Source organism: Pogoniulus pusillus, chromosome 15 (assembly GCF_015220805.1).
Source record: "Pogoniulus pusillus isolate bPogPus1 chromosome 15, bPogPus1.pri, whole genome shotgun sequence".
In the NCBI taxonomy this organism is placed as follows: Eukaryota; Metazoa; Chordata; class Aves; order Piciformes; family Lybiidae; genus Pogoniulus; species Pogoniulus pusillus.
This window is the reverse complement of record NC_087278.1, coordinates 692,913-720,668: the sequence shown is the minus strand read 5'-3', so window position 1 is coordinate 720,668 and position 27,756 is coordinate 692,913. Positions and strand designations below refer to the sequence as shown.

At 55.8% G+C, this 27,756-nt stretch overlaps 2 protein-coding genes across 5 annotated transcripts in view; both read right to left on the bottom strand.

Moving 5' to 3' along the window:
* Positions 1 to 59: 59 nt before the first annotated feature.
* NDUFA12 (NADH:ubiquinone oxidoreductase subunit A12) lies at positions 60 to 5,449 on the bottom strand. The gene is made up of 4 exons (XM_064154898.1): positions 5,331 to 5,449; positions 2,925 to 3,007; positions 2,550 to 2,637; positions 60 to 327 (listed from the first exon to the last, which is right to left on the bottom strand). Exons 1-4 carry the CDS (start codon positions 5,417 to 5,419, stop codon positions 147 to 149), a joined length of 441 nt encoding a protein of 146 aa, XP_064010968.1. The 5' UTR covers positions 5,420 to 5,449; the 3' UTR covers positions 60 to 146.
* Positions 5,450 to 6,839: 1,390 nt separating this feature from the next.
* NR2C1 (nuclear receptor subfamily 2 group C member 1) overlaps positions 6,840 to 27,756 on the bottom strand; it is a 29,626-nt gene continuing 8,709 nt past the window's right edge. For 2 of the 4 annotated variants that reach the window (XM_064154891.1, XM_064154889.1), the window contains exons 3-14: positions 23,291 to 23,521; positions 20,465 to 20,546; positions 19,224 to 19,403; positions 17,865 to 18,012; positions 17,680 to 17,767; positions 15,220 to 15,404; positions 13,542 to 13,704; positions 12,367 to 12,488; positions 10,864 to 11,003; positions 9,448 to 9,570; positions 7,852 to 7,957; positions 6,840 to 7,393 (exon numbers count right to left, since the gene is read on the bottom strand). In XM_064154891.1, the coding sequence (XP_064010961.1) occupies positions 7,219 to 7,393; positions 7,852 to 7,957; positions 9,448 to 9,570; positions 10,864 to 11,003; positions 12,367 to 12,488; positions 13,542 to 13,704; positions 15,220 to 15,404; positions 17,680 to 17,767; positions 17,865 to 18,012; positions 19,224 to 19,403; positions 20,465 to 20,546; positions 23,291 to 23,521 (1,743 nt within the window). In that variant the 3' untranslated portion in view covers positions 6,840 to 7,218. The remainder of the gene's footprint in view (positions 7,394 to 7,851; positions 7,958 to 9,447; positions 9,571 to 10,863; positions 11,004 to 12,366; positions 12,489 to 13,541; positions 13,705 to 15,219; positions 15,405 to 17,679; positions 17,768 to 17,864; positions 18,013 to 19,223; positions 19,404 to 20,464; positions 20,547 to 23,290; positions 23,522 to 27,756) is intronic. The other 2 variants (XM_064154890.1, XM_064154892.1) reach the window with 2 other exon arrangements.

The window sequence follows — 27,756 nt, the reverse complement described above, 5'->3', positions numbered from 1 at the left end:
TGCCTCTTCCCAGTGTTTCCTCCCTTGCCTTGCCCCAAGCCAATAACCTAAAGCAGAGCTGTCACAGAGGCTTTTATTTGGTGCAGGGCAGCGAGGCCTCAGTCCACCTGCACCGGGAGGCAGGCTGGGGCCGGGCCCTGCTGCTGCTACTTGCTCGCTGCCGTGGGCGGGACCCACTCCTGTATCTTCTTGCGAGTGGTGGAGTAAGGAACGTACTGCCCAGGAGTGCCACTCAGGTTGAACTTGTGGTTCTCCCAGATGAACTTCCGAGCCACTGGGGGGTGAGTAGTGGGAGGGTCATCTGTCATGGAGTGCAGCCAGCGGTGCCTGCAGGGACGAAGACAGTGCCGGTGAGGAACCTGACAGGGGCTGGGAACGAGCCCGGGCCTGGCTCTCAGGGGATCTCTTCTGAGCAGACAGCATTTATCTCCATCCTAACTCAGTGCCACTCCGGAGGAGGCTGATTTCAGCGAGACAAACACAGCAGATACATGGCAGCCTGTGCTGGCTTAGAAGGGCTGTGGTGAGTAGCTCCAGACAGGTTCTCCTCCTGCTCTGTTCTGCCCTGCTGAGGCCACATCTGGAATACTGTGTCCAGTTCTGGGCCTCTCAGTTCAAGAAGGACCTCAGGGAACTGCTTGAAAGAATCCAGCAGAGAGCAACAAAGCTGCTGCAGGCAGTGGAACACCTCCTGCGAGGACAGGCTGAGAGAGCTCAGCCTCTTCTCCAGACTGAACCACCCCAGGTCTCTCCACTGCTCCCCACCAGCCCTGCTCCGCAGACCCTTCCCCACAGCTCTGCTGCCTCTGTCACACTCTCTCTCCTTGAAGCGTCACAAAAACGCTGGCGAATTGGCTCCTCTCCTCATCTAAGCTACACTCCTGCAGCTTCTCCAAGAGCAAATCCATGAAGTCTTTTACAAGAGAGTAGTTCTGGGGTAATTAATGGATTTGCCCTCAGGATTTTCTGGAGTTCTAGAACATAAAGAGCCAACTTGGCTCAGGTTTAGAGATCAGCAAAGCCAACCCTCAGATCCCAGAAACAGAACTGCTCCTGGCTGAGACATGTCAGAGCTACTGGAAGCCCTGAAGGGATTTCACAGCTTAGCTTACAACTCTGTGTATTTAAGGCCTCAGGTCACAACAGAGTCCCCTTCAAAGCCCGCAGCACTTCTTGCCGCGCAGAGTCTGCTCTCTCCAGCAAAAGCTCCCATTCGACTTCAGTACAAACATGCAAAATCAGAAAACTCCATTTTGGAAAGGCTTCCCCCTTGACAGTGTGCCCAAGAGAGCCCTCTGGAGCCCTGGTGTCTCTCAGGCTGCTCCCAGCTGCTCAAGAAAAGCTCTTCATGGGCCAGCTTGAGGAGCATGCACAAAAAGCCATTTGAGAGCCTGGAGATGGCCACAGCTCTGCAGATTCTGCCTACAAAACCACGCCTGGAAAGCAGGATTCAAAAGCAATTACTGACTTCAAACCCAGAGAGGCAGGCAGCTTACTGAGAGCAAAGCAAGGCAGGAGGACAGCAAAGCTCTGAAGAAGCTGAAGCAGATGCCTGACTCACTGAGCAGAGTCAAGACTGAGCAGACTGAGCCCCTGGACACAGACTCCTCAAAGCATCTTCCAACGCTCTCAAGACAATGCAGGATTTTCTCCCAGGTCTGAAACACGTTTGTAAGGATGGAGATTTCCACATGAAGACTTGAAGGGATGGGAGCCAGTGCTGTGGTCTACAGGCTCTCAAACCACAACTGATGCTACCCAAACTCCACAGCTGTGACCGTGTCTGCAGCTGCAGGGGGTCTGCCAGCTTACAAACACAGCATGGCTTAGGCTGGGAGCCCAGAGCTCATCCCCTCCAACCTCCCCACCACGCCCACGGACACCTCTCAGCTAGACTCAGCTGCTCAAGGCCTCACCCAGCCTGGTCTTAAACACATCACATCCACAACCTCCTTGGGCAGCCTATTCCAGTGTCTCTAAGATAATGCCTCATGTTTTGTGTGCAGAAAGAAATCCTGAGTGGATTTCCACCCTGAAAGGACCTTGGTTTTACACACCAAGCATCAGCAGAGCACTGCTGCCTCATGTCCCGTGTGGCTGCCCTGAGTTACTTGGGATGACCAAAAGAGCACTAAGAGCTGTGGGGCTGGAGAGCTCCGGGACCTCAGGGCTGCACACAGGCAGCAGTGAAATGCACCAGCACGGCCCCAGACCTTCAGAAAACAGCAGTTAAGCAGCAGGCAACGTGCAGAGCATCCTGGCACTGCTGCTCACCACCTTGTCCTGTGCCAGGGAACAGCAGCTGGCACCAGCACCCTGCTGATGGCTCTGGGTTGCTTGGTTGGGGTTTTGGTTGGCTGGTATGTGGCCTGGTAGGGGTGTGGGTTGGTTGGGGTGCTGGGTGGTGGCTCTTTGGTGTTTGGGTGGGTGGTGCTGCCAGGGCTTGGGTGGTTGCCTGTGTGGGGTTTTTATCTCCTGCTTTGCACTCCCAGCCAAGAGAGAGGCAGTGACACCAAGGGCAGCTGCCCACATCCCTAACTCAGACTCACCATTCAGGGGGCACCATACTGCCATCCACTTCCCAGAAGGTGTCCTTGCCATTCATCTCCTGGGTGTAGATGACCCACCTGTGCCGGCCTGCGGGACAAACACTGGGTGAGCTGAGCCCGCACAGCCCTTTCACGTAGTGCAGAGAGCCCTGCAGCAGGAGGCAGAGCTGCTCCCCAGGGCTCCACGCTCGGGGCTTTCGCTCCCAAGGCCTTTTCTGTGTTTCTCCTTTCCACTGTGACTGCACTTTTATGGTGGCTGAATCAAAAGCTTGCCCAGGGACACTAAGGCCAGCCTTTGGGCAAGGAAGAAGATGATGAGGCTAGCAGAGACTCCAGAGCTGGCCACTCAGGAGGTGTTCTCATCAGCATACATACCAAAGAAGTTTCTCCTGTCCTCGTAGTACTTGTTTCCATACTTGTCCGTTCCTACCAGCGTGCCAGTCTTCAGCTCGTTCACCCTGCGGAGCCCAAAACAGCAGCCTCTCAGGAGGAGGCTGTGACAGAGGTTTCAGAGATTCACACAGGGGGTGGTTAGAAGGAACCTGAAGGCTCATCCAGTTCCAACCCCCTGCTGTGGGCAGGGACACCACCCAGCAGCCCAGGTTGCCTCATCCAGCCTGGCCTTGAACATCTCCCAGGAGGGGACATCCACAACCTCCCTGGGCAACCTGTTCCTTAAGGGCTGTTACAAACCTGTGACAGAAACTCAAGACACATCTGTGAAGCTACTAAAAAAGCTGTTCAGGTCTAAGGACTCAAAACACAAGCAGCAATTCCTGCAGCTTCCTCAGTGTACCTTGATTGGGCATACTGAGATATTCAAACCCACCTGGGAAGATCTGGAAGCCTCAGGTCAGAGATCCTCTGCCTCTTTCCCAGCACCCTGCTAGAGCCTGGGAAGACCTGGAAGCCTCAGGTCGGAGATCCTCTGCCTCTTTCCCAGCACCCTGCTAGAGCCTGGGAAGACCTGGAAGCCTCAGGTCAGAGATCCTCTGCCTCTTTCCCAGCACTCTGCTAGAGACTGGGAAGACCTGGAAGCCTCTCAACAGCTCTCAAGAGGCTGAGCAGTTCCAACACTGCCACAAAGGAGCCAGGGACTACCCTGAAATTCCTACTGCACCGAAGTGAGCAGCACAGACTTGCCCTAGGGCTCCAGGCTGCCTGTTTGTAAGTGAGGCAGAGACAATATGTGGCTAAACCTTCCCAGTGTTCTGACTTTCCTACAGTACTACACTGCCCCCAAACCCTTGTGAAGATTTTCCTGACTGAATTAGCAGCCAAAGTCAGCTGCTCTGTAGATAGTTTAGGGGAGATAAAAGAACTCCTATTTTATCATTCCTGCCTCATTAACTGCCACAACTGAATCAGAGAGGAGCAGTGACACTTTAAGCACTGTAGCTACTTGCCAAAGGAGTGCAGGCTCAGCTCATTTCTAGCTTCTGTGCAACTGTGAAAGGTGCAAACGTTGCCCCTGCCAGCCCCGGAGGCTTGCACTGGCCCACCTGAGGTGCACAACACTTCACATACAGAAGCTGTTTTAACAGGACTCTGCACATGGACAGCTCAGCTGAGCCTGTGACTTGCATCCCAACAAAACCCTGCAATGACTGAAGTGCTCTTTTCTCCCTAGGCCTGCACCTTGCCTTTCTGCTGGCATTTGTCCCAAGCAGGACTGTAGGTAAGGAAAATTTGGCCTCAAAGGGTTTATCTCATCAAGGGCCTGAACAAAAAGAGCTCATCAGTCGAGCTGCAGCTCCTCCTGCTCGGGAGGAGCCTCGGTTGGGCTCTATCACAGTCCAGCGCACTGCTCCCAAGGTGCAGGGGAGGTGCGTGGGGGGGGAAGGAGACGATTTAACGTGGAGCAGGTTCTGTGCTCGGGGGGCAAAGTCCACAGACCTGCCCATGAACAATGGCTGCAACTAGTTCTGCAGGAAGTGCCCCTGGGAGCGGAGGGCATTCAAAGCTGGCACGGGTCAGTGGTGCCAGCCTGCTGCCCAAGGAGGCAGGAGCAGGGTTCGAGGTGTCCGAGATTACAGATGAAGGAATCCTCTGCTTTCCACCGCTGGGGTCCAGCAGCAGCACAGCTTTCAGGTCTGCACACCAAGACAGCTTACTACGGAAGCTGGCACCGAGCTGAGGCGATGGAGAGGGCACAGGCGGTGTGCCAACACGATGGGCACCTGCGGGAGGCGGCTGCGGCACCTCGGCGCACAGCTGTGCTGCAGGGACTGAGGCTGCACGCTGGGGAAACCCGCCCGAGCCGTGCCCAGCGCCGAGGAACCTGCGGTGCCCAAAGGGAAAGCAACGCCCGGAGCCTGCCGGAGGAGCGCTCTGACCGCCCCAGCGCCCGCTGCTGACCGAGGCTCGGGGCGGCGAGCCGGAGCGGCCCGCGACGGGGCCCACGCAGGAGGAATGCCGGAGCGGCCTCCCCTCGGGCCCGGCACCGCTCCCCGCCGGGCACGGCCCGCAGCTGCCCGGGCACAGGCACACAGGCACGGCCCGCAGCTGCCCGGGCACAGGCACACAGGCACACAGGCACGGCCCGCAGCTGCCCGGGCACAGGCACACAGGCACACAGGCACGGCCCGCAGCTGCCCGGGCACAGGCACACAGGCACTGCCCGCAAGCGGCGAGCTGCCGCTCCCCCGCCTCGCTCCCGTACCCACACCGGCCGCGGCCCACCCGCCCGGCCGCGACCCGCTCAAGGTGACCCCGGGGGGCGGCGAGAAGGGAGGGGGAGCGGCCGCGCCGCCCGCTCCGGCTGCGGCTGTCACCCGTTACCTGAGCAGCTGCAGCAGGGCGCCGCGGACGCCGCCGTGCCCGCCGAGGTGCTTCAGCGCCCGCCGCAGCACCTGCACGTACTCCGCCATCTTGGGCGGCGCCGCTCCGCCCCCCGCCCCGCCCCGCCGCAGCCCGGCCCCGCCGCCGCGACAGCGCCGCTGAACGGCGGGGCGGCCCAACGGCGGGAGCGGCGGAACCGCGGGGCGGCGGAGCGGCGGGAGCGGCGGAACGGCGGGGCGGCGGAGCGGCGGGAGCGGCGGAACGGCGGGAGCGGCGGAACGGCGGGAGCGGCGGGGCGGCGGAGCGGCGGAGCGGCAGAACGGCGGAGCAGCCTTTGCTCGGTGGCAGGCTGCGCGCCCCTGCCCGGCCGGACACACCTGCGCGTATCTCCTCGGGCCGCTGGGACGGGGCCTCCGGGCCCGGCTCGTGGCTGTCCCGGCCCTGAGGGGGACGCTCCTGTGTTCCAGCTGGTACCACACACAGAGCCTGCCCCCTGCGTCCGGACACCCCTGCGCTGCTGCCCAGCAGGAGAGCAAGCAGTTGCCATCAGCCAGCCCTTCCCTCAGTGGCAAAGAACATTTATTCGCAGACTATAAATCATAGGGATGGGGAAAGGAGACCAAGCCAGCAGAAAACAGCCACTGCTAGAAAGAGTGAAGGCCTGAGCTGGAGGGAAGTGAATAGGCTGCGTTTAACTGAGCAGCAGTTCACCCTAGAAACCCCAGCCAAGGAACCCTGAACTTTGCTGTGGAGCCTTTCCACGAGCTGCTGCTTCACCCTCTGCGACGGTTATCAGACAGAAATAAGACAACCCAGGTTCATCCCTGCACTCGCTGACCTCTTTTAAAGAACCATAGCGTCAACCAGGTTGGAAGACACCTCCAAGATCACTCAGTCCAACCAGACCATGGCAAAGCTCCCAGTCCCGAGGAAAACCCAACTGTGCCTCAATTCCTCATCCCAAAGCATGAATTCACAGCTTAAAGATGGTTAATGAAAGAACGGTTTAGGTTGGGTTTTCACAGTATAACCCAGCTGGTGCCTACCACGGACATGCTGCTGCACCACTGCATGCCTCTGCGCCCACTGCATGCCTCTGCGCCCACTGCATGCCTCTGCGCCCACTGCATGCCTCCGCGCCCACTGCATGCCTCCGCGCCCACTGCATGCCTCCGCGCCCACTGCATGCCTCCGCGCCCACTGCATGCCTCTGCAGCCACGGAACTCTGCTGCCGCCCCATCAACACACCACCACAATATTCTAGCAGGTGAACTTCCTCTACTCTCCCTGCACTTCTCATGTGTTCTATTCAACAAGAAACAAATATCTCCCCAAAACAACAGGGAAAGCTAAGCCTGGTTGTGGTGATCTCCTCAAGACAGGAAAGGCTCAGCCTGGTTGTGGTGACCTTGTTCCCATGGCCACAGTGTCCTTGGCAAGATGTCTGTGCAGGTCTTTCCCATCTGATCAGCAAGAAACAGGCAGCAGCAGCACACTGAAGCCTCAACTCGGAGAGCAAAGTTAATTTATTCCTCTAACCCATCAAACTAAGTCGAGAGAGCTCAGTTCAGGCACAGCTGCTGCTGCTTCTCCACAAGCCTGGGCTTCATAAACAAATCTTCCAAGTTCATCTACCTACAAAAATAGGATGGACAGCTGCTGACTCTTCAGGTGCGGAGTTCATTTGCAAGTCCTCGGCGATCGGACGAGAAGCAGGAAGTGATCCTGCGTCTCCTGTCACGCTCCACCAGGTCTCCCAAGTGTACTGCAAAGGAGGAATCTTGGCCTTCTTTGGAAAGGTGCAGGGGAAGGCTTATTGCCATCTCTTGGAGACAGGGCATGTGTTTCCAGTGCCCCGAGTGCCAGGGCTGCAGCCGCGGGCTGCGCTCACACGGCCTGCCCCACCAGCTGCGAGTTGTAGTCTGCCGTCTCCATGCGCAGGATGTAGGGGATGATGCTGTCGATCTGCACGTTCCCAATCAGTCCTGCAAAGAACAGCTCCTCCGTCAGGGCAGCGCTCATCAGCCGCAGGGCAGGCAAGCGCAGGAGCAGCCTGGACAGCCTGCAAAAGAGGGTCGGGAAGGGAGGGTTAGTTGTGTGTTTGGCACAGTCCTGCTAGCAGGAAGAGAAGAGGAAAATAAGAAGGGATTCATTTTTAACTGGTCAAACTTCACTGCTTCTGGTCCATGAAAGGCTTAGGCACTGGAACCAGCAGAGCACTGAACTGATGCTCAGCAATGTCTTCAACAGTAGGGAAATGAATCAGAGAATCCAGCAGGCTGGAAGAGACCTCCAAGCTCAACCAGTCCAACCTCTCACCCAGCCCTGCCCAAGCAACCAGATCATGGCACTAAGTGCCCCAGCCAGGCTTGGCTTCAACACCTCCAGCCATGGGCACTCCACCACCTCCCTGGGCAGCCCATTCCAATGCCAATCACTCTCTCTGCCAACAAATTCCTCCTAACATCCAGCCTGAACCTGCCCTGGCACAGCCTGAGGCTGTGGTTGATGTTTACAGACCTGTAAGTGTCATCTGGATACACTTTTGTGACGTAGTCTTGGAACTCCATGTAGGCCTTCTCTTGAAACTTCTCAATCTGGAGCACATTTTCCAGTCCTGGGTGATCTGCAAAGGCCACTGCAGGTTGTTAGAGCTGCTCTGTATGGGATGCACTGAAAGCCACTGTGAGCATGCTGCAAGCACTGCCTGGCAGCTGCAGCGACCTCACAGCTCTGCCAGAGGACACTGCTGGTTCTCCTTCCATTTCTTTCCCGTGTTTAGTTTGACTTAGTTTTTCATATGAACACCACCAGAGCTCAAACAAAGGCACATGCAAGGCTGAGCTCACTCTTGCTGAGAAAGCTTTGCTGTGTGACACTCTGGCAGCAGTGTTTGAGACAGCTTTGCTGTGTGGCATGCTCTGAGTGTCTCAAGCAGCCTCCTCTGAAACACCTCCAGCCACGGGCACTCCACCATCTCCCTGGGCAGCCCATCCCAATGCCAATCACTCTCTCTGACAACAACTTCCTCCTAACAGCCAGCCTAGACCTGCCCTGGCACAGCTTGAGGCTGTGTCTCCTTCTTCTGGTGCTGGGTGCCTGGCAGCAGAGCCCAACCCCACCAGGCTACAGCCTCCCTGCAGGCAGCTGCAGGCAGCAATGAGCTCTGCCCTGAACCTCCTCTGCTGCAGGCTGCACCCCCTCAGCTCCCTCAGCCTCTCCTCACAGGGCTGTGCTCCAGGCCCCTCCCCAGCCTTGCTGCCCTTCTCCAAACACCTTCCAGCACCTCAGCATCTCTCTGCAATGGAGGAGCCCAGAACTGGACACAGCAATGCAGGTGAGGCCTGAGCAGTGCTGAGCACAGGGCTCTTTGATTTCCATAGAATCAAAGAATTGTTAAGGTTGGAAGTCCTCTAAGGTCATCAAGCCAAACTTTCTAACCCCTATTTCCATCACCACTAAACCCTGTCCCCAAGTGCCATGTCCACACCCTTCTGGAACACCTCCAGGGATGGGGACTCCACCACCTCCCCAGGCAGCCTGTGCCAGTGTCTGACCACTCCTGCAGCAAAGACATTTTTCCTAGTATCCCACCTAAACCTCTCCTGGTGCAGCTTGAGGCCACTTCCTTTTGCCTTGTCATCAGTTACTCAGGACAGGAGCCCAACACTGCCTCACCCCAGCCTGCTTTCAGGTGGTTGTGGAGAGCAATGAGGCCTCCTCAGCTGCTTCTTCTACAGGCTAACAGCTGCCAGCTCCTGGGAGCTGTGTGTGCAGATTTCAGAGAATCAGATTCACAGAATGGGTTGGGTTGGAAGGGACCTTCAGGATCATCCAGTTCCAGCCCCCTGCCATGGGCAGGGACACCTCTCACCAGCCCAGCTCCTTCAGCCTGGCCTTGAACACCTCTGAGGCGCACACCCACAGCCTCCCTGTGCAAACTGTGCCTCCCCAGCCTCACTACACAGAATTTCTCCCTAATCTCCATCTTAAATCCTCTTCACATGTTCCCATATCCTCCCAGAAGCTCAGCAGTAATCTCACAAGTGGCACAGGCAGAGGTGCCATGGCAAAGCCAGCAGAGGCTGGCACTGGCCACGCACCATGGTCACCTACCAGGACTAAAGAGGACGATGGCTTTCAAGTAGGCATACTCATACCCATCCAGGCAGAGCTTCACCATGCTGTTGCAGAACTCCTGCAGTTTGAAGATGTGCTCCATGACCACTTTTCCCCTCTCTGTGGGCAGATTGTCCATGTCAGCACAGACAGCAGGGGCAAGGCACAGATGCAGAAACGTGGCCTCAGGACTCCCACAGAGAATGGCCTCACTGGATCCAAGGAGTGGGGAGCCCACACTCCCTGCACAGCCACACAGCAGGGCTGAGCAACAACTATGGGCCAGAGCAGTCTCTCTGCTCCTTGGTTTTCCTGCCACTAAAGCTTCCAACGTGGACTAGAGCTTGAATGACCAAGCAGGGGAAAGACCAACTTAGGAGTGCAAGGCACACTGCTGCTGCTGACATGAGCTCTGTGCCTAAGGCTCAGGTGTCCTGAGGCTCCTTACTGCCCAGTGTCACAGAATCACAGCATGGCAGGGGCTGGAAGGGACCTCCAGAGATCATCCGGCCCAAACCCCTGCCAGAGCAGCAGCACCCAGGGCAGGCCACACAGGAACACAGCCAGGTGGCTCCTGGACGTCTCCAGAGCAGGAGACTCCACAGCCTCTCCAGGCAGCCTGCTCCAGGTCTCAGCACCCTCACACCAAAGAAGTCTCTCCTCATCTTGAGGTGGAACCTCCTGGGTTGCAGTTTGGGCCCACTGCTCACCACCCTGTCACTGGGCACCATCATAAAGAGCCTGGCACCTTTGTCCTGACACCCACCCCTTGGTTAGGAACAGGTTCTTTGCCTTAACAGCTGCAGGGTAGGCAAAGGCTTCTGTGCCCTTCAACACTGAAAACCACAGAAAGAGTTGCCCACAAGTCTGGGAATACTGCAGCACCCCCCAAGATCTGGGCCCCGTGGCTGACCGCTAGACCTGGGCCCCCTGTCAGCTCCCCCAATCCCAGCCCTGTGGCAGCACCCCCAAACCTGCCCAATGCCCGCACCCCTGGCCCGGCACCTGCACACCCACTCCGGCCCCATGCCCACGCCCCCATCCTGGCCCGGTGCCCGCACACCCACCCCGGCCCTGTGCCCATGCCCCCATCCCAGCCCAGTGCCCGCACACCCACCCCGGCCCCGTGCCTGCGCCCCCATCCCGGCCCGGTGCCCACACACCCACCCCGGCCCTGTGCCCGCGCCCCCATCCCGGCCCGGTGCCCACACACCCACCCCGGCCCCGTGCCCGTGCCCCCATCCCGGCCCCGTGCCCGTGCCCCCATCCCGGCCCCGTGCCCGCACACCAACCCCGGCCCCGCGCCCACTCTCCCATCCCGGCCCAGTGCCCATGCCCCCATCCCAGCCCAGTGCCCACACACCCACCCCGGCCCCGCGCCCACTCCCCCATCCCAGCCCAGTGCCCGCTCACCCTGCTGCAGGCTGCCGTGCAGGTGGTTGACGAAGGCTGCCAGGATGGTTGCCACGTTGATCACCTGGGAGCACTGTGCCAGCCCCAGCGTGAAGAGCTCGTTCCAGCAGGCCTTCACTAGCAGGATGCTGGTGTCCTGCCTGTCCGAAACACAACCACTGCACCTCACACCCCTCTGCCAGCCACCGGCTCGCAGGGGCTGGGAGGGTCCCGAGCAGGGCAGCGAGGCGGGCACCGAGCCCAGCCCCCAGTTGCTTTTCTCTCTTCACCTGGGGAACACTTTGCAAAGCACTCACTGAACTCAGCCCCAGCCCCAGCACGAAGGCCTGCAGCAGAGGTCTCTGCCTGCAGGCTCAGGGCTGGCACAGTTTGAGAGGGGCTTTTGTAAAGCACTCAGGTTTGGTTTGCTGCCTGCCACGAGATGGATTTCTACCAGGAAAGCAAAGCTGCAGTGCCAGGCAATGGCAACCTCTGGGCATACTCCACCATGGCTGCTTGCTTAGCATTTACCCTGGGCTTTGAGTGACACTGATGTGAGCAGGCAAACCAAGGAGCAGCTTGAGTGGTTCCTGTACTGTGGATGTAGGATGGACTCAGAGGTCCTTTTTTCCCCCACTCGAAAGCTGCCAGGTTGCTACACCCTTTCCATTAAAAATGTGTCTGAAATTGAGCACAGCAGAGCCAAGCTCCTGAGCCTCCTGACTGCTGTTTCCGGCACTGCCTTCGTGCTTGGAGCAAGGTTTGAAATCCTCAAAGGGTAAATAGAAGTGATGAGAAGTTCTCTGCTGGAAGCATTAGTCACAGAATGGCAGGGGTTGGAAGGGACCCCTGGAGATCATCACAATCCCCCTCCAAAGAAGGATCACCCAGGGCAGGTGAACAGGAACACATCCACGTGGGTTTGGAAAGCCTCCAGAGAAGGACACTCCACAACCTCCCTGGGCAGCCTGGGCCAGGCCTCCAGCACCCTCCCTAACTTCTGCCTCAGCTCCACTCTCAGCCTGCTCTGCCTCAGCTCCAAATCATTGCCCCTTGGCCTGCCTCACACCCCCTCAGCACAGCTCCCTCTGCAGCCTTCCTGCAGGATGCCTTCAGCTCTTGGCAGCAGCTCTGAGGTGCCCTGGAGCCTTCTCCTCTGCAGGCTGCACCCCCCCAGCTCCCTCAGCCTGTGCTCACAGCAGAGCTGCTCCAGAGAGCATCTTTGTGGCCTCCTCTGGGCTCTCTCCACAGCTCTGTGTCCTCCTCCTGCTGGGGACAGCAGCCCTGAGGCAGGATTGGAGGGGAGGTCTCAGCAGAGCCAAGAGGCAGAATCCCCTTTTTTGCCCTGCTGCTCTCCTTCAAAGCCCCACCTGGATCTGGGCTGAAGCTGGAGTATTTGGATTCAGAAATCCACAAACCAGCTTTAAGGAACAAGATTGAGATAGTGAAGTGTCTCTGAAGGAGAGAGTGAACATGGATAAAGACAAAGTGCATCTCCACAAGCAGAGGAAAGCAAACACTTACCCTAAAGCCTGGAAGGATGGAATGGAGCGTGCCCAGTGCATGGACAGGAAGAGCAACCTGGAGGCTGTCTCACAGATATAGTGAACATTGAGATACTCAGGCATAGGAGAGGGCATGGTGAGCTGCCAACAACAACAACAGTGTTAAACACAGCTGTGCAAGTCACTCACTGCACTTTCTTCATGGGGAAGGCATGGAGAGGAGAGGGAAAAATCAGTCTGAGTTGAAGTGACCAAGTGAAATTGGTTTGTACACAGACATGAGATGAATCCTGCAGTAAACCCAAGTGACTTCCTTCTGCACTCTGAGCCGTGCTGCTGTAGCCCACAGCAGCTACAACATGACAAACACGGGGGTAAAAGGCCACTCTTGGTCTTAGCTAAGTGTGTGGGGAGAACCTCAACTGAAACTCAACTTCTGAGACACTCTCAAGGACAGAAGTTCTGAAGGGTCACTGGAATCAGGCTGAAGCTGCTTCCATTTACAAAGACAGAAATACATCAAAAACCTCCCACAGAGCCATTGGTACCTTCTAAAGCTTCCCCCAGAGGAGAGGAGTAAGTGGTCAGAAGAATCACGGAACTGTTGTGGTTGGCAAAGCTCTCTAAGATCACCCAGTCCAACCATCAGCCCAACAGCAGCACAGCCAGCAAACCCTCTCCCCAAGTGCCCCTCACCCTTCCTCAACACCTCCAGGGATGGCATGGGGTTGGTCTGTTCTCCTTGGTCTCAGGTTAGAGAAATGGGTACAAACAGCCTGAAACTGTGCCAGGGGAGGCTTAGGTTGGAGAGGAGGGAAAATGTCTTTGCTGCAAGAGTGATCAGGGACTGGCACAGACTGCCCAGGGGCTGGTGGAGGTGTTCCAGAAAGGTGTGGCCATGGCACTTGGGGCCATGGCTTAGGGGCCATGGTGGTGCAGGGTTGCTGGTTGGACTGGATGACCTCAGAGGGCTTCTCCAGCCCCAGCAGTTCCATGCAGCTCTGGTACTGTAGGGCATCCCAAACAAGAAGCTGGTCCCTGAACACCAGGGGCACATTGCTCAGCCATGAATGCCAGTGCCTGGACAGGTAAGGGCCCTTGTAGGGAACTCCACAGAAGGTTTGCTCAGAGCCTCCTCTCCCACTGCTGCGTCAGAGCAGCCACAAGCAGTCAGCAGACAGAAGCCCTCCGTACCCTGAAGGCTACGTGCGCGTCACTGAGCAGGGGCCCCTCCATCTCCACGATGCTCAGGCTCGTTTCTCCTCCCAGCAGCTGGACACCAGTGTCAGCAGCCTCAGAGCTGTGGCAGGCTGTGCTCTCTCCTGGATTTAATGCTTTGGCAAGAGTATCAAACGCCCTGCAAGACCACCACACACACCAATAAACACACAGCAAAGCGACGCGGCACTTCAGAGGCTCTTTCCTTTTAGGAGACCCTGCCCAGGCCTGAGAGCTGCATTTAGATGTCAGCTTCACAGCCACATTTGGAAACCAGAAGTCCGCATCATGCTTTTCCTGACACCTCACCAAACAAAGTCCTTGAGGATTCCAACTTGCAGTGGCTCTGAAACAAAACTTAGCAGCAGCAGATCCTGTTCACAGCAGTTGCCAACGAATTCACAGTTTTGACATATTGGCTGTGCTGCTGATTCACAGTTTGCCTTTCAGATCTCTTTAGTGATGCTCACTGAGGGTGCTGGCACGAGCACTTTGAGGACAGGATCCCCAGACTGCTGTTAAAGCAACATAGTGCACAGACTGTGCAGAGTTTGGCTGCTTTGGAGCACAAATGGGAACCACTTTAAGAGATGAGCTGTGGTTGGGGTCAGTATCTGAATTTGAAAACATCGCTTCCAAAGCACAGAGTTGGTTCGGTTGCACCGAGTCCAAGCAAAGAGGTAAGAGAAAGCACCCCCAAGCTGTCAGCACCACACTTGGCTGCCTCTGATGTGGGGCAGTGACTCCAGCCAGCAGTGTTCTGGAGGAGGTGTCAGGACAAGCATGGAGCTGGCCCTCATCTTGCTGCTTGGTACCAGCTCTGTTGTTCATTGCTCAAGACCAGTCCTGAGCTCTGCAAGCTCCAACGAGAAGCAGAGACCTGATCACTGCCCACAGGCAGAGGACACATCCTGAGAGCAATACCAGCTGTGTTCAGTAGTGCATGAAAAACTCAGGCACTGAGGTCACAAAGCTCACAAAAACTGTAAGCAGAGCTGGCTCTAACCTGAGAGCCACAGAGCCTAAAGTCACTGCTTTACTGCCCAAGTCTGGGCTAGAACTTTGCCAGCTCCTCTCCCCCCACACTCTGTAGTTATCTACATTGATGGAGATGCTTACAACTGAACTCTGAACGTTCACTTTGCTGGACAAAGTCATTTACAACCACAGGAGACATCACAACAAAAGAGCTGCTGGCACTGCCTCAGGCTGGGGATGGCAAATGAGCAGGGCCCCAGCCCTTCCCTGGCCTATACACCCTGATGTGCACACAGGAGGGGGACTGAGGCATGCACAAGTGGACTGAACAGATGGAAGTGGACTACAGAGAGGTACCTGGGATGTCTTCTGTCTCCAGGGTACAGAAAGTAGGCATAAAGGGAATGCATTCATGGGTAAGCTCTAGAAGCTGCAACATTGACAATGAAATTCATTTCAAACACATACAGCCAGGAGCATTTCCTTCCCCACTGGAACTTCCTTAGGGTTTCACTTGGAAGAAGCTTACAAGGTTCATGCTGTCCATGAGCTCAGGCTGTCATTATCACTGCTTTTAATGCAGCTACTTCCTACAGTGTGATGACTTAATTAATGCCCTGAGCTGACAGAGACCTTTCCAAACAGCAGCAGTATTTGCAAGTGGAACATGCCTTACCTTGTCACATCACTGCTGGCTTGTTCCTCTTGCTGCAGCTCAGACAAGGATGCATCTCCATTACTCAAGCTGTCAATCATAGACAGCTCTGTAGTGCTCTGTGAGATGTCTTTGCATTTGCTGAGGTTTGCCAGTGAAGTCACCACGTTTGCCAGTGTGCTTAAATCTCCCTGACATGCTTCAACCTAGGGGAAAAAAAAGCCCACAGCTTTTAGCTCTCTCATCCTGGCAACAGAGAAACCTTCTGCATAAATAAAACCATCAAGCATGTGCAGAGGATCTGCAAGAAAATTACTCTCTTCAGTCAGTCAGCAACCATAAAGCAGCAGTCAGAGGCTGCCCTGCCTCCAACATACCAAATATTTAGCCACTGACAAGGAATAGCTCTCTGCTGCCTTCACAAAGGACGCTACAGATGGGCAGCAAGTGCAGGATGGATCCTCTCCACTCATCACTCACCAGCGCTGCACTAGAGGGTATTTTTAGCATCTTCCTTCCTTCCTCATGTAAATGAGTCACTAGAACAGGGTAGGGGAATGGTGGAGAAGAAGGAATGGATAAAAGGTCTCCTTTAAAGGCAGAACGAGAGGGATTCTGCAGCAGAACGAGAGAACAGGAAGAGTTCTGCTGCAGCCATTTCTGGGGTTTATGTCTTTCACATCAACCTTTTCTGTAGGGTTAGCCTGGATCTGAGGAAGAAGTTCTTCAGTATGAGAGTGGTGAGACAGGTTACCCAAGGAGGTTGTGGATGCCTCCTCCTTAGATGTTTAAGGCTGGATGAGGCCTGGAGCAACCTGGGTGGAAGGTGGAAGAGCAGGGGGTTGGAACTGGATGATCTTAAGGTCCCTTCCAACCTAAACCATTCTATGTCATCTGAGTAACTGCAAGGGAACTCCACGAGTCAGTGGTAACAAGTAACTTGGAGGCAGTAAGAGATGCTTCCCACCCAGAGAGACAAACAAGTGCACTATGGTAGGTAAATCTGCAGCTGCTGGTAGCTGCCAGCCTGCACTGACAGATTCTACAGAGCCAGGAAGGTGATATGGGATAAAGAACCTTTGCTGGAGCCCTTTGCAGACAGAGGGAGTGAGGCAAACTGCCTGAAAACAGCAGGAGGTGATGCAGTATCGGATAGAAAACACAGCAGCTGCCTGCTGCACACAGCACCCACCTGGCTTCAGTGGGTCAGGAAGAGCAACAAAGTGGAAGCAAAGGAAAAGCAGGTGAGAAATAAGCTTGCTGCTGAGATAGCTGTGATGAGCTGGGTCCAAACCACGAGTGACAGAGGGGGAAAAGCTAACCAACAGCATTCCTGAAGTGCACTGCAGGCTGTGCAAAGACCTCAGCTGCAAACACCTCACTTCATTTAGGCAAAAGAACCACCCAAGGGCCAGGACTGTCCAGTGCCAAGGGAACAAAGCAGCCCTCAGAGCTCTCTGAAGCACAGAGGGAGGCACTGACTGCAGAGTTTGAGCGTTTATGCATTCTGGTGAAGAGAGAGGAGTGGTTGGAGACAGCTTAGCAAAGCAGGAACACAACAGGACGGAGCAGAGCACCCTTCCCTCCCTGCTCAGGACCACTTGCACCAGTACTGGCGTCAGTTCTGGTCACTATCTTTACCAGCACCCTCGATGAGGGCACTGAGATTGCTGAGGATGCCACATGAGAAGGGGGGACTGACACCCCCTAAGGCTGTGTCCACTGAGACCTGGCCAGGCTGGAGAGCTGGGGGCAGGACAGCCACATGGAGTTCAGTAAGGACAAATGCTAAGTCCTGCATCTGGAAAGAAATAAACAGCAGTACAGACTGGGGGCTAAGCACTTGTCCACGTGGGCAGCAAGTTCTGCACGGGGCAGCAAAGTGCCCTTGTGGCTAGGAGGGCAAATGGAATCCTGGGGTGCAGCAAGAGGAGTGTGGCCAGCAGGGCCAGGGAGCTCCTCCTGCCCCTCTGCTGTGCCCTGCTGAGCCCACACCTGCAGCACTGTGCCCAGCTCTGGGCTCTCCGGTTCCAGAGAGACACAGACCTGCTGGGGAGAGTGCAGAGGAGGCTGTGAGGATGCTGAAGGGACTGGAACAGCTCTGCTGGGAAGAAAGGCTGAGAGCCCTGGGGCTGCTGAGCCTGCAGAGGAGAAGGCTGAGAGGGGACATGAGCAGTGGCCAGGAATACCTGAGGGGTGGGTGCCAGGGTGAAGGTGCCAGGCTCTGTGTGGTGGTGCCCAGGGACAGGACAAGGCACAACAGGTACAGGCTGGAACCCAGGAGGCTGTTTGGTGTGAGGGTGCTGGAGCCTGGAGCAGGCTGCCCAGAGAGGCTGTGGAGTCTCTTCCTCTTCAGACTTCCCAGCCCCACCTGGCTGTGCTCCTGTGTGCCCTGCCCTGGGTGCTGCTGCTCTGGCAGGGGGCTGGACTGGCTGCTGTGCAGAGGTCCCAAGCCCTGGGTTCTGTGGTTCCAGCACTCACCTTGTCTGGAGCCATCAGCACGGCAGGCTCGCTTTTGATGGCAGACTGAATGTTGACAAACATCCCCGACTCCAGCAGACCTGCAGACCTGCCAGGAGAAGAAGGCTCAGTGGAACGACTGGAAGAGAAGGGAGCTGGTGCTGGCTGTGGGAGGCAGCAAGCAGCAGCCGGGGGGGGGGGCACACCTCGCTGTCTCATGGTCTGTGACAAAGGTGGGGGTGGCAGCCAGAGGGCTCCGCAGGTCCTTCCGAATGTAAATCTTCTCGGTGGAGGCTGCGCAGTTGGAAGGCTTCTCCCTGGACACTTCGATAGGCTTCCTCTCACACTGCACAGCTGGGCAGAACAGGATGCAACTCCTCAGCCAGCTCCCAGGTTGCAGATAATCCCTTCCACCCCCCCTTCATTCACTCTGCAGGTTCAGTAACGGCTCTGCCAACAGCTCGGGATAAACCCCTAACACTCTTCTCCTTAGGATCAGGTGATAGGAGGAGAGCAAATGGCCTCAAATTGTGCCAGGGGAGGGTTAGGTTGGAGAGGATATTAAAAAAATCTTTGCTGCAAGAGTGGTCAGGGACTGGCACAGGCTGCCCAGGGAGCTGGTGGAGTGCCCATGCCTGGAGGTGCTCCAGACAGGTGTGGCCATGGCACTTGGGGCCATGGTTTGGTGGCCATGGTGGTGTTAGCTCCCTGGCTGGACTCCACCACCTCCCCAGGCAGCCTTTTCCAATGCCTGACCACTCTTAAGTCAAAGAACTCTTCCTCACATCCAATCTAAACCTCACCTGGTGCAGCCTGAGCCCATTTCCTCTTGTCCTGCCTGTAGTTACTTGGGAGAAGCAGCCAACACCAGCCTCACTACAGCCTCCTTTCAGGTAGCTGTGGGGAGCAGCAAGGTGTTGGCGAAGAACTGAACTCTTGGTGCCTGCGTATGGCTCTCTGCCTGCCTGCTGCAGAGCTCGGTCAGAAGGGAACAGCAAATGCCACTGACCTCACCGGTGCAGAACCTGACAGCAAGGCAGAAGGATTCAAAGTGTCCAGAAGCTTAATTTAGGCCTAGAAAAATTGAGCTGCATGTATAAAAGAGAGAAGGCAGAAACAGGCTTGGCAGCTGTCACCCAGGAACACCACTCACAGAATGGCTTAGCTTGGAAGGGACCTTGGAGATCAAAGGCTGCCCAGAGAGGCTGTGGAGTCTCCTTCTCTGGGGCCCTTCAAGGCCTGTCTGGATGTGTGCCTGTGTGCCCTGAGCCAGACTGCATGGTCCTGCTCTGGCAGAGGGGTTGGACTCAATGAAGTCTTTGGGTCCCTTCCAACCCCTAATGTCCTGTGACCTCCCTGAAGCTCCCTTCCTTCCCTTTGCCCACATGCACTGTGCTGGCTGAGCTTCCCGAGCAGGTGCTCCTTGGCACACCAAGCTGCCTGCAGCACTTAAACAAAAGAGGATACCCTGGGAAAAACACCACCAAACTGAGACAGAGGGCACGAAAAGAGAGCGCAAAGTTCTCCCCAGCTGCCAGCTCAGCTGCCCCCTGCCAGGGACTCACAGTCCTGCTTCATGCCGAAGGCGATGCATCGCTGCAGCCGGCAGTACTGGCAGCGGTTGCGGTGGTGCTTGTTGATCACACAGTCCTTGGTGCCACGGCAGGAGTAGATCAGGTTCTTCCTGATGCTCCTCTTGAAGAATCCTTTGCAGCCTTCACAGGTCACTGCTCCGTAGTGGCGCCCTGGGTGAAGAGCAGCATGAGGCACAGTGGGCACTGGGGGATGGAGGCTGTTTCCCAGTCACAGAATGGCTCAGGCTGCAAGGGAGCTCAGGGATCTGCTCTGCTCACCCATCTCACATCCCCAGGTCTATTTGATATGTTTTAATACCTGTCTAGAACTTGAAATCCTCCTGCCTGCTCTTCTGGGCTATCCTCTTTAGTCCTAGAATGGCTCAGGCTGGCAGGGAGCTCAGAGCTCAGCCCCTCCAACCTCCCCCACCATGCCCAGGGACACCTCTCAGCTGCACTCAGCTGCTCAAGGCCTCACCCAGCCTGGCCTGCAACACCCCCAGCAAGGAGGCAGCCACAGCCTCCCTGGGCAAGGCTCTCACCACCCTCACACTCAACAGCTTCTGCCTCAGCTCCACACTCAGCCTGCTCTGCCTCAGCTCCAAACCATTGCTCCTTGGCCTGCCTCACACCCCCTCAGCAGCCTTCCTGCAGGCTGCCTTCAGCTCTTGGCAGCAGCTCTGAGGTGCCCTGGAGCCTTCTCCTCTGCAGGCTGCACCCCCCCAGCTCCCTCAGCCTGTGCTCACAGCAGAGCTGCTCCAGCCCTGCCAGCATCTTTGTGGCCTGCTCTGGGCTCTCTCCACAGCTCTGTGTCCTCCTGCTGCTGGGGCCAGCAGCCCTGGAGGCAGGATTCAGGGTGGGGGCTCACAAATCCCAAGTATTTGCTCTTTTTCTCAGAAAAATACCCATGAAGTCCTTTTCCTTCCCCCAGAGGTTACTGATCTTACACAAGAAAACAACCTTAAAAAGGCAACATAAAAAGGGAAACGAAGCTGGTGAAGGGTCTGGAGAGCAGGGCTGGGGAGGGGCAGCTGAGGGCCCTGGGGTTGTTTAGTGTGGAGGAGAGGAGGCTGTGGGGACACCTCCTTGCTCTCTAGGATGGAGAGCTCCAGAGCCTGAGCACTGGAGATGTGTTTATGCTTGTGAACTGTTGCAGAGCTGCAGAGGAACTTCAACTCCTTTTAGAAGAGGGCAGCATCGCAGTTAAACTACATGAGGGCAGAAGTCAGTACCTGAGGCCTTGTCCCCACACACCACACACAGATCAAACACTTTACTGAGGCCCTGCTCGCTGGAGGAGTTGTCTGTCAAAATCTGGAAAAGAAAAGATGAAAGAATTAACTTTTCTCCCCACCAGGAAAGGTGAAAGCACAGCTCAGGCTCTGCTCTTCTCTTCAACACAGGGAGCCAAATCTACCCAGAGGTCTGCCTGACTACAGCCCAGCCTTCACAGACACCCAGGAGCTGCCTGCCATGCCACTGTGCTCCCTTCCCAGCTGCAACACAAGTTCTAGAGGCAGCCCTTCTGGGCAGGACTCAGGGGTTTCACCTCCCTCAAAGCTCCTGCAGAGTAGGCTGGCAAACATCTCCCACCCGCAGGCTCCACCTCTGTGCACTTTGGGATTCACAGCCTTGTAACCTGCCCATCCTCACACCCCCTTGTAGTGCAAGGCTGGGGGAACAAGAAGCCCTTGCAAAGGCTGCAGCCCCACAGGCAGCTTTATTAACCACACAGGGATGGTGAGCAGCAGAGAATGCACTCAGGGCACCATCACCCATCAGGGGCTACCTACTTTGGCTTTCAGCAACGCTCTGACATTATGCCAGCAGCTTTGGTGCCTCACTCACTTAGCTCTGGTACCTCCAAAGCCTCATCAAGCACATCATGTTAGGACCCCATCACTATAGGGCTGCCACTAGAGACTTCCAAGTGGCTCTTTGAAAAGTCAATCCCATCCCAAGCAGAGCAGCAATCTGGTTTGAGAAAGCAGCACGAGGGGCAGCTGTGTACATGCACAACAAAAACACTCTTCCCAGTCCAGAGAGGTTAGAGCTCAGAAGCATTATGCTGTCTCTTGAGGGGAAGCTGGCAAGGAGAATGGTAACTGCCCAGAGAGCAATGGCATCAGCTGCTCTTAGGAGCACTGGGGAGGCAGCAGAGATGCTCTCTCAGGGTGTGCTTACTTCTGCACAGGTAGACTTTGCTAACAGTGCTGTGCAGAAGCACCTCTGAACTCTTAATTTAACAGCCTTTAAAGGACAGCAACACCCACTTAAAAGCACAGCCACTTTTCCTTCCTCCCCAGTTCCCACTGTTAGCATTCCACATCTTCAGCACACTGTATGCAATGCAGAGAAGCAAACTCCAAGTCCTTCCATAAATGAAACTTGTTCTGAACTGAGAAGTTCCACATAAGGAAGGACTACAGAAGTGGGCCCACGAGGAGATAAAATTCCAGACTCAGAGGATTGCTCATGGACGTGGAAGAATAAGAACTGATTGTTAAGATGGAGAAGAGCCACTGAAGGTAAGCAGATGATGGCAGAAAGGGCTCTGCCAAGTGAGTCGATGTCAAGGTGCAATTCAGGAGAGGTTTGCTGCAGAGCATCTCGAGTGAAGTCTACAGAACAACAAAGGTGAAACTGCAGATGATCGTTTAGGGCAGAAACCGTGACAGATCCCAGAGGAGAGCAGCTCTGTGCTCCAGGAGCTCAGGTGAGGAGAGGAATCTCTGCCGCAGGGGGGGGCTGAGAGCAGACCCACCCCAGCTGCAGGGCACAGCGCCCAGCCACCTCCCAAGCTAATCCTTGCCCAAACTGCATGCTCAGATTTTTCCCTCCAGACTGGCACAGGCTGCCCAGGGCTGTGGTTGAGGCTCCATCGCTGGAGACATCCAAGGTCAGCCTGGATGTGTCCCTGGGCAGCCCGCTCCAGTTGGAGGTGTCAGTGCTGCCTGTAGGGGCTTGGACGAGAGGACCTTGGAGGGTCTCTTCCAGCCTAGTGCAGCCTGTGGAGCTGTGACTTCCTCTCTCCCTGGACTTTGCCTTTTCAACCTGTGTCATGCTCCTCATCACTCCAAGCTACACCTCCCTGGTTTAGACTCTTGATCAGCTTTACCTAAAATTCCTGTGCAGGATACCACCAGAAGTGCTTAAATGTCTCTCCATGGGCTTGGCTTTGGCTGCTGCTCCTCCACAGCAACCAAATTCCTTGGAGCTAGAATCTTGGCCATCCACTTGCAAAGGTGTCTGAGCTTCCAAAGCCCCACAGCACAGAGCAGAGGGCTGTAGCTGAAGCTGGCACAGGGGCAGCACATGGGAGCAGTGGGCTGGCTTCCAGAGGAGCACAAAGACCCCAGGGGGCTATAGTCTCAATGAGGTTACTTTAAAGAGGAACTGCTGCAGCAGGTCCAGAGGAGGCCATGAAGAGGATGAGGGCTGCAGAACATCCCCTGTGGGGCCAGGTTGGGAGAGCTGGGGCCTGGAGAAGAGAAGGCTCCAGGCAGACCTTAGAGCAGCCTTCCAGTACCCTGTAGGGGGCTGCAGGAGAGCTGGGGAGGGACTTCTGACAAGGGCTGGAAGTGCCAGGGTGAGGGAATGGATTGAAGCCTCTCTGAGTAACAACCCTGGAGTACTACTGACGCAGCAGAGGAGTAGTCACAACACAGGGAGAGGGGCAGAAGTGATGAAGACAATGGAGAAAACAAGTCTGGCTTTCAACAAGGCATGAAAACAGATGGAGAGTCAATGAAGCAGAACTAAAGAAGGCCTGGTGGGATGGCAGGAGCTGGAAATGGCACCCAAAATAGCAGCACTCTTCCTAATCTCATGAGCCAGGCTCTAGAATCTCCAGAGGAACGAATTTACCCAAAGCAGAAGTGTTTGGGTCTCCTGTTCATGCCATTGCTACATATCCGTGCTGAGTCCTGGTGCGAGGCAAAGCACAGCATTAGAGAACCACAACTCCTTTTAGAGAACCCAGACAGAGGTCACTGGAAACAAAAGCATCTCCTCTCACCCCATTTGAACCAAAGGATGAAACAAAGTGGGTTATCTACCTGGATCTGTTGTGCAGATATATCAGGGGATGCAAAAAACAGCTGGTTGACACCTGCAGCATCTGGAGTTGCCAGGATAACCTTTCCTGGGGTGGAATCTTGTCTGGCAAGGATGACCTTGCTGGGGGTAGAGCCTTCGTGATTTGTTAAGATGAACTGCTTGCCTGCTGAGCTCTGATCAAGTGCTGTAACAATCTGAATCTTCTGGCCCGTCTGCTGGTCTGTGACGATCTAACAATAGATGCATCTCACAGCGGCGCGGCAACGTCCCCCTCACCCTGCTGCAGCTGCGCAGCACAGCCCTCCTGCCCCGGGCACCTCTGCTGCCAGCCCCTGCCCGGCTGGGGCGCGCTGGCCACAGCAGCTGGGTCACAGCTGGGAAAAGGACACAGCGGTGCCGGCTCCTGCGCCCACGCCTGCTGAGGTGGGCAAGGACAGAAGACAAACATGGACAGGGGAAGTCTCTCTGGGCTTTGGGCTGCACCTTTCTCTCTAGCTTACTGCCTGACTCATCCTTCTGCTTCCTAGCCCCCCTGGCCGACCCTCCAAACTCACCTTGAATGTAAGGCAAAGTCTGGGGTAAGGTAGAGGGGTGGGGAGAAGGTGGAGGGTGGCTGGGAGCCCCCCCTGGGGACTGGTTTCTGGGGGGGCTGCTGTGTTTCTGGATGACTTTTACCTTGTCTGCCTATGGCTGCATGGATTGTAAACACCTGCTGCTATCTTGTGCTAAGCTGTCAATAAAAAGCTTCATTCTTCAACTTCCAGAGTGGCTGAGTCTAGTCTGAGTGATTTTCTTAAGTGGGAGGGGGGCAAGAAACACCCAAACCATCACACTGCAGCAGCATGGACTTGCCCTCTGCCAGAGGGGAGGGAAGCAAACCTGGCAGAACCTTGGATGTTCCTGGCCTGTGGAGTGCTTCTCAAAGGTGTCTGAAGTCAAGCCCTGAGTTCTACAACGCTGCTCAACCCCCAGTCCCAGCAGCCAGAACTCAGGCTCAGCCCTAGGACCTGTGAGGAGAAAAGCTCCACTCTAGACTTCACTGCTGGGCTGCTCTGAGGCTAACTGGAACAGCTTCAGGAGAGAAAAGAGATGCTAGGCTGTGGGAAGGAAACAAAGGCCATGTCTGCTTCACTCACACTCACTGAGACATCTCACAGCAAGGACACAAACACAGACAAGCCAGTCAGGGCCTGGCTGCAGCAGGCTGCTGCTGGTTGTGTTCTCCCCCCGGGCTTCTGCTCTCTGCCTGGACCTGTGTAACCCAACTAACCACTCTGGCCCTAACCCCCCTTGCTGATCCTTCCAGCTCACCCTGCACCTCAGGCAGACTCTGGGGTAAGGTAGAGGGGTGGGAAGAAGGTGGAAGGGTGGTTGGGAGCCCCTCCTGGGGGCTGTGGTTTCTGGGAGGGGAGCTGTGTTTCTGGGTTGCCTTTGACTTGTTTGTGTCTGCACAGAGCTGTAAGTATCTGTGGTGGGCTGGAAATGGCTGCTTGGGTATTGTGCTGGGCTGTGAACACAAAGCTTCATCCCTGACTGCCAGCTGCCTGAGCCCAGGGTGACTTCACTGTGTGGGGGTGGGTGACACCCGACCGTCGCAGCTGCACACATCTGAGGTGCTCAGCACCTCCTAGCTTTGGCTGCTGTACACAAAGCCTCCTTAAAAGCACAAATGCAAACTCCCAAGTGAAAGCTAAGCACCAACCAGCAAGGAAAGCAATAAACTTGTTGCTCTGTTTCAGGCTTCATCTGGGGGCTTTTTTTTTTTTCACCTGTACAATTTTAAGTCAAATCAAAGCAAACCAAAATCTCTCTCCCTGACATTTCCCCTTTGCTCCTTTGTTTAAAGGAAAAATTTCTCCTCATGTTTCATCCCACAAGCAAGACCAGACCTAGAGGGTGGGTTTGCACTTTAAATCCCTGCTTTCAAGCACAAAAAGGACAGAGCTTCCTTAAATAATCCTCCACTGGAGCTATTTCTTCCCAGCTGTGTTAGGAGATGGCAATTCCCAGAGAGATAATCAGGATCCCTGATATCCTGCACTATAAACCTCCACTGTAGTTAGTCCCTGTCTTTATCCATCTAAATGCCTCTCTGGAAATGGTTTGCCCTGCAGCCTGGAGAGAATCATCCTACAAAGGCTGCTTCCTGCTAACTATTTCTCGCAGCACAGGTCAGCAGAAGAGCTTCTGCTCAGCTCTGGAGTACCTCTAACCACACTTTCATGCCCACCTCTGAACCCTTTATTCCTGATGAAATGATTTATTCCCTGGTCTAACAACTGTCACAGAATGACAGAGCAGCAGGAACTGGAAGGGGGTCTGAAGCCCACCTAGTCCAGCCTCCCTGCCAAAGCAGGTTCCCCAGGGACACAACCAGGTGGGTTTGGATTCCCTCCAGAGAAGAGGACTCCACAGCCTCTGTGGGCAGCCTGCTCCAGGGCTCCAAAGCAACGAACCCTTTCCCCTCATGCTCAGCTGGAGCCTCACAGCCTCGTGTAATTAGGGCAGCACTAATCACGAATATTGCCTGGGTGGAGAAGAGTGGCACAAAGAAACCAAACGAGGCAGAATTCCACACAGGCCTTCAGCACATCTGCTACTGACCCTTCCCTGCTTCATTACTCCCTTCACCACAAATGTGCCTCCAGATTCTGCCCATGGCTGACGTTTCCAACAGCCAGGCAGTAAGAGTTTCACCTGAGTTCCTCACTGCAGCACAGGCTTACTGATTGGTTGGGTTCAGGTGGATTTACTGATGCACAAACACTGCCACCTGCAGCTACTCAGGCATGACAAGGGTCAGGCTGGCTTTAGAGACTCCTTCAGGAAACTGGCAGCAGCAGTCCCTTACTCCTCTTTGCAGGTTGGGCCAAGTCCAGAACCAACCCAGCTGGGTGCAGAGGGGGTTGAGAGCAGACTTGAAAGAGCCTTGGGGGTGTGGTGTGCTGAGCAGCTCCCCAGCAGGCAGCAGTGCCTCCTGCAGCCCAGCAGGCAGCTGTGTGCTGGCTGCAGCCAAAGCAGTGTGGGCAGAGGGCAGGAGAAAGGATTGTGCCCCTTGGCTCTGCTCAGACCTCACCTCCAATCCTGCCTCCAGTGCTGCTGTCCCCAGCAGGAGGAGGACACAGAGCTGTGGAGAGAGCCCAGAGGCCACAAAGATGCTGCCAGGGCTGGAGCAGCTCTGCTGTGAGCACAGGCTGAGGGAGCTGGGGGGGTGCAGCCTGCAGAGGAGAAGGCTCCAGGGCACCTCAGAGCTGCTGCCAAGAGCTGAAGGCATCCTGCAGGAAGGCTGCAGAGGGACCTGTGCTGAGGGGGTGTGAGGCAGCCCAAGGGGCAATGGTTTGGAGCTGAGGCAGAAGCTGTTGAGTGTGAGGGAGGTGAGAGCCTGGTCCAGGCTGCCCAGGGAGGCTGTGGCTGCCTCCTTGCTGGGGGTGTTGCAGGCCAGGCTGGGTGAGGCCTTGAGCAGCTGAGTGTAGCTGAGAGGTGTCCCTGGGCATGGTGGGGGAGGTTGGAGGGGCTGAGCTCTGAGCTCCCTGCCAGCCTGAACCATTCCAGGATTCCATGTTCCTCAGAAGCCAAATTTATTTGCCCATTCTCTGCCTAGCTTTCTCCTTTCAGTTGCTTTCCCTTCATTTACAGTGTTTACTTCTCCTGGGTTACTTCTGACTTGTCTCAAGGCAGCTGAAGTTCCCTTCTGCTCCTCTCCAAACACATCTCTGTCACTGGCATTAGAAGACATCCAGTGCAGGGTAGCCTCAAGGAGGCCAATGCACACTCCAAAGCCCAAAGCAGGCTGCTCTGCTGTTCCTTGCCTTTCCAGCCCTGGCCTCTGGAACCACTCTACCTAAAACCTGTCTTCCCACCAGAATGTGAAGTGTAATCAAGAAGGACATCTACCTGAGCTGGGCAGGTTCACAGCATAGAACTAACTCAAGCCCTACCACATCCCAGGCAGTGAAGTACAGATTTGAGCTAGACCAAAACCACTAAGGCAGGGACAGACCTTTAAGTCCAGGTCCAGCTGTAACCCAGCTCCCATGGCCACTGAACTGTACCCAGAGCACCACATCAACAGCTTCTTGAGCACCTCCAGGGCTGGGGACTCCAGCCCCTCCCTGGGCAGCCTGTTCCAATGCCTGACTACTCCTGCAGCAGAGACATCTTTCCTCTTGCCCAGTGTAAACCTCCCCTGGCACAGTTAACTCACTTCCTCTTGTCGGGCACTTGGGAGAAGAGACCAACCCCAGTCCCACTGCAGCCTCCCTTCAGCAAGCTGCAGGGAGCAGGGAGGCCTCCCCTAACCTCCTGCTTCCCAGAATAAACAACCCCAGCTCCCTCAGCTGCTCTTGTATGACACTCTCCAGCCCCCTCACCATCCTTGTGTCTCTTCTGTGGACACCCTCCAGCACCCGAGTGTCCTTCCTATCCTGGGGCACCCAGACCTGAATGCAGTGCTCAAGCTGTGGCC

What these genes read in the sequence shown, in the direction of transcription:
- NDUFA12 (XM_064154898.1), bottom strand. Translation starts at nt 5,419, where the DNA reads ATGGCGGAGTACGTGCAGGTGCTGCGGCGGGCGCTGAAGCACCTCGGC. An exon ending in GCCCTGCTGCAGCTGCTCAG is followed by an intron (nt 3,008 to 5,330) that starts GTAACGGGTGAC and finishes TGGGCTCCGCAG; the next exon opens with GGTGAACGAGCTGAAGACTG. An exon ending in AGTATGGTGCCCCCTGAATG is followed by an intron (nt 328 to 2,549) that starts GTGAGTCTGAGT and finishes TCGTCCCTGCAG; the next exon opens with GCACCGCTGGCTGCACTCCA.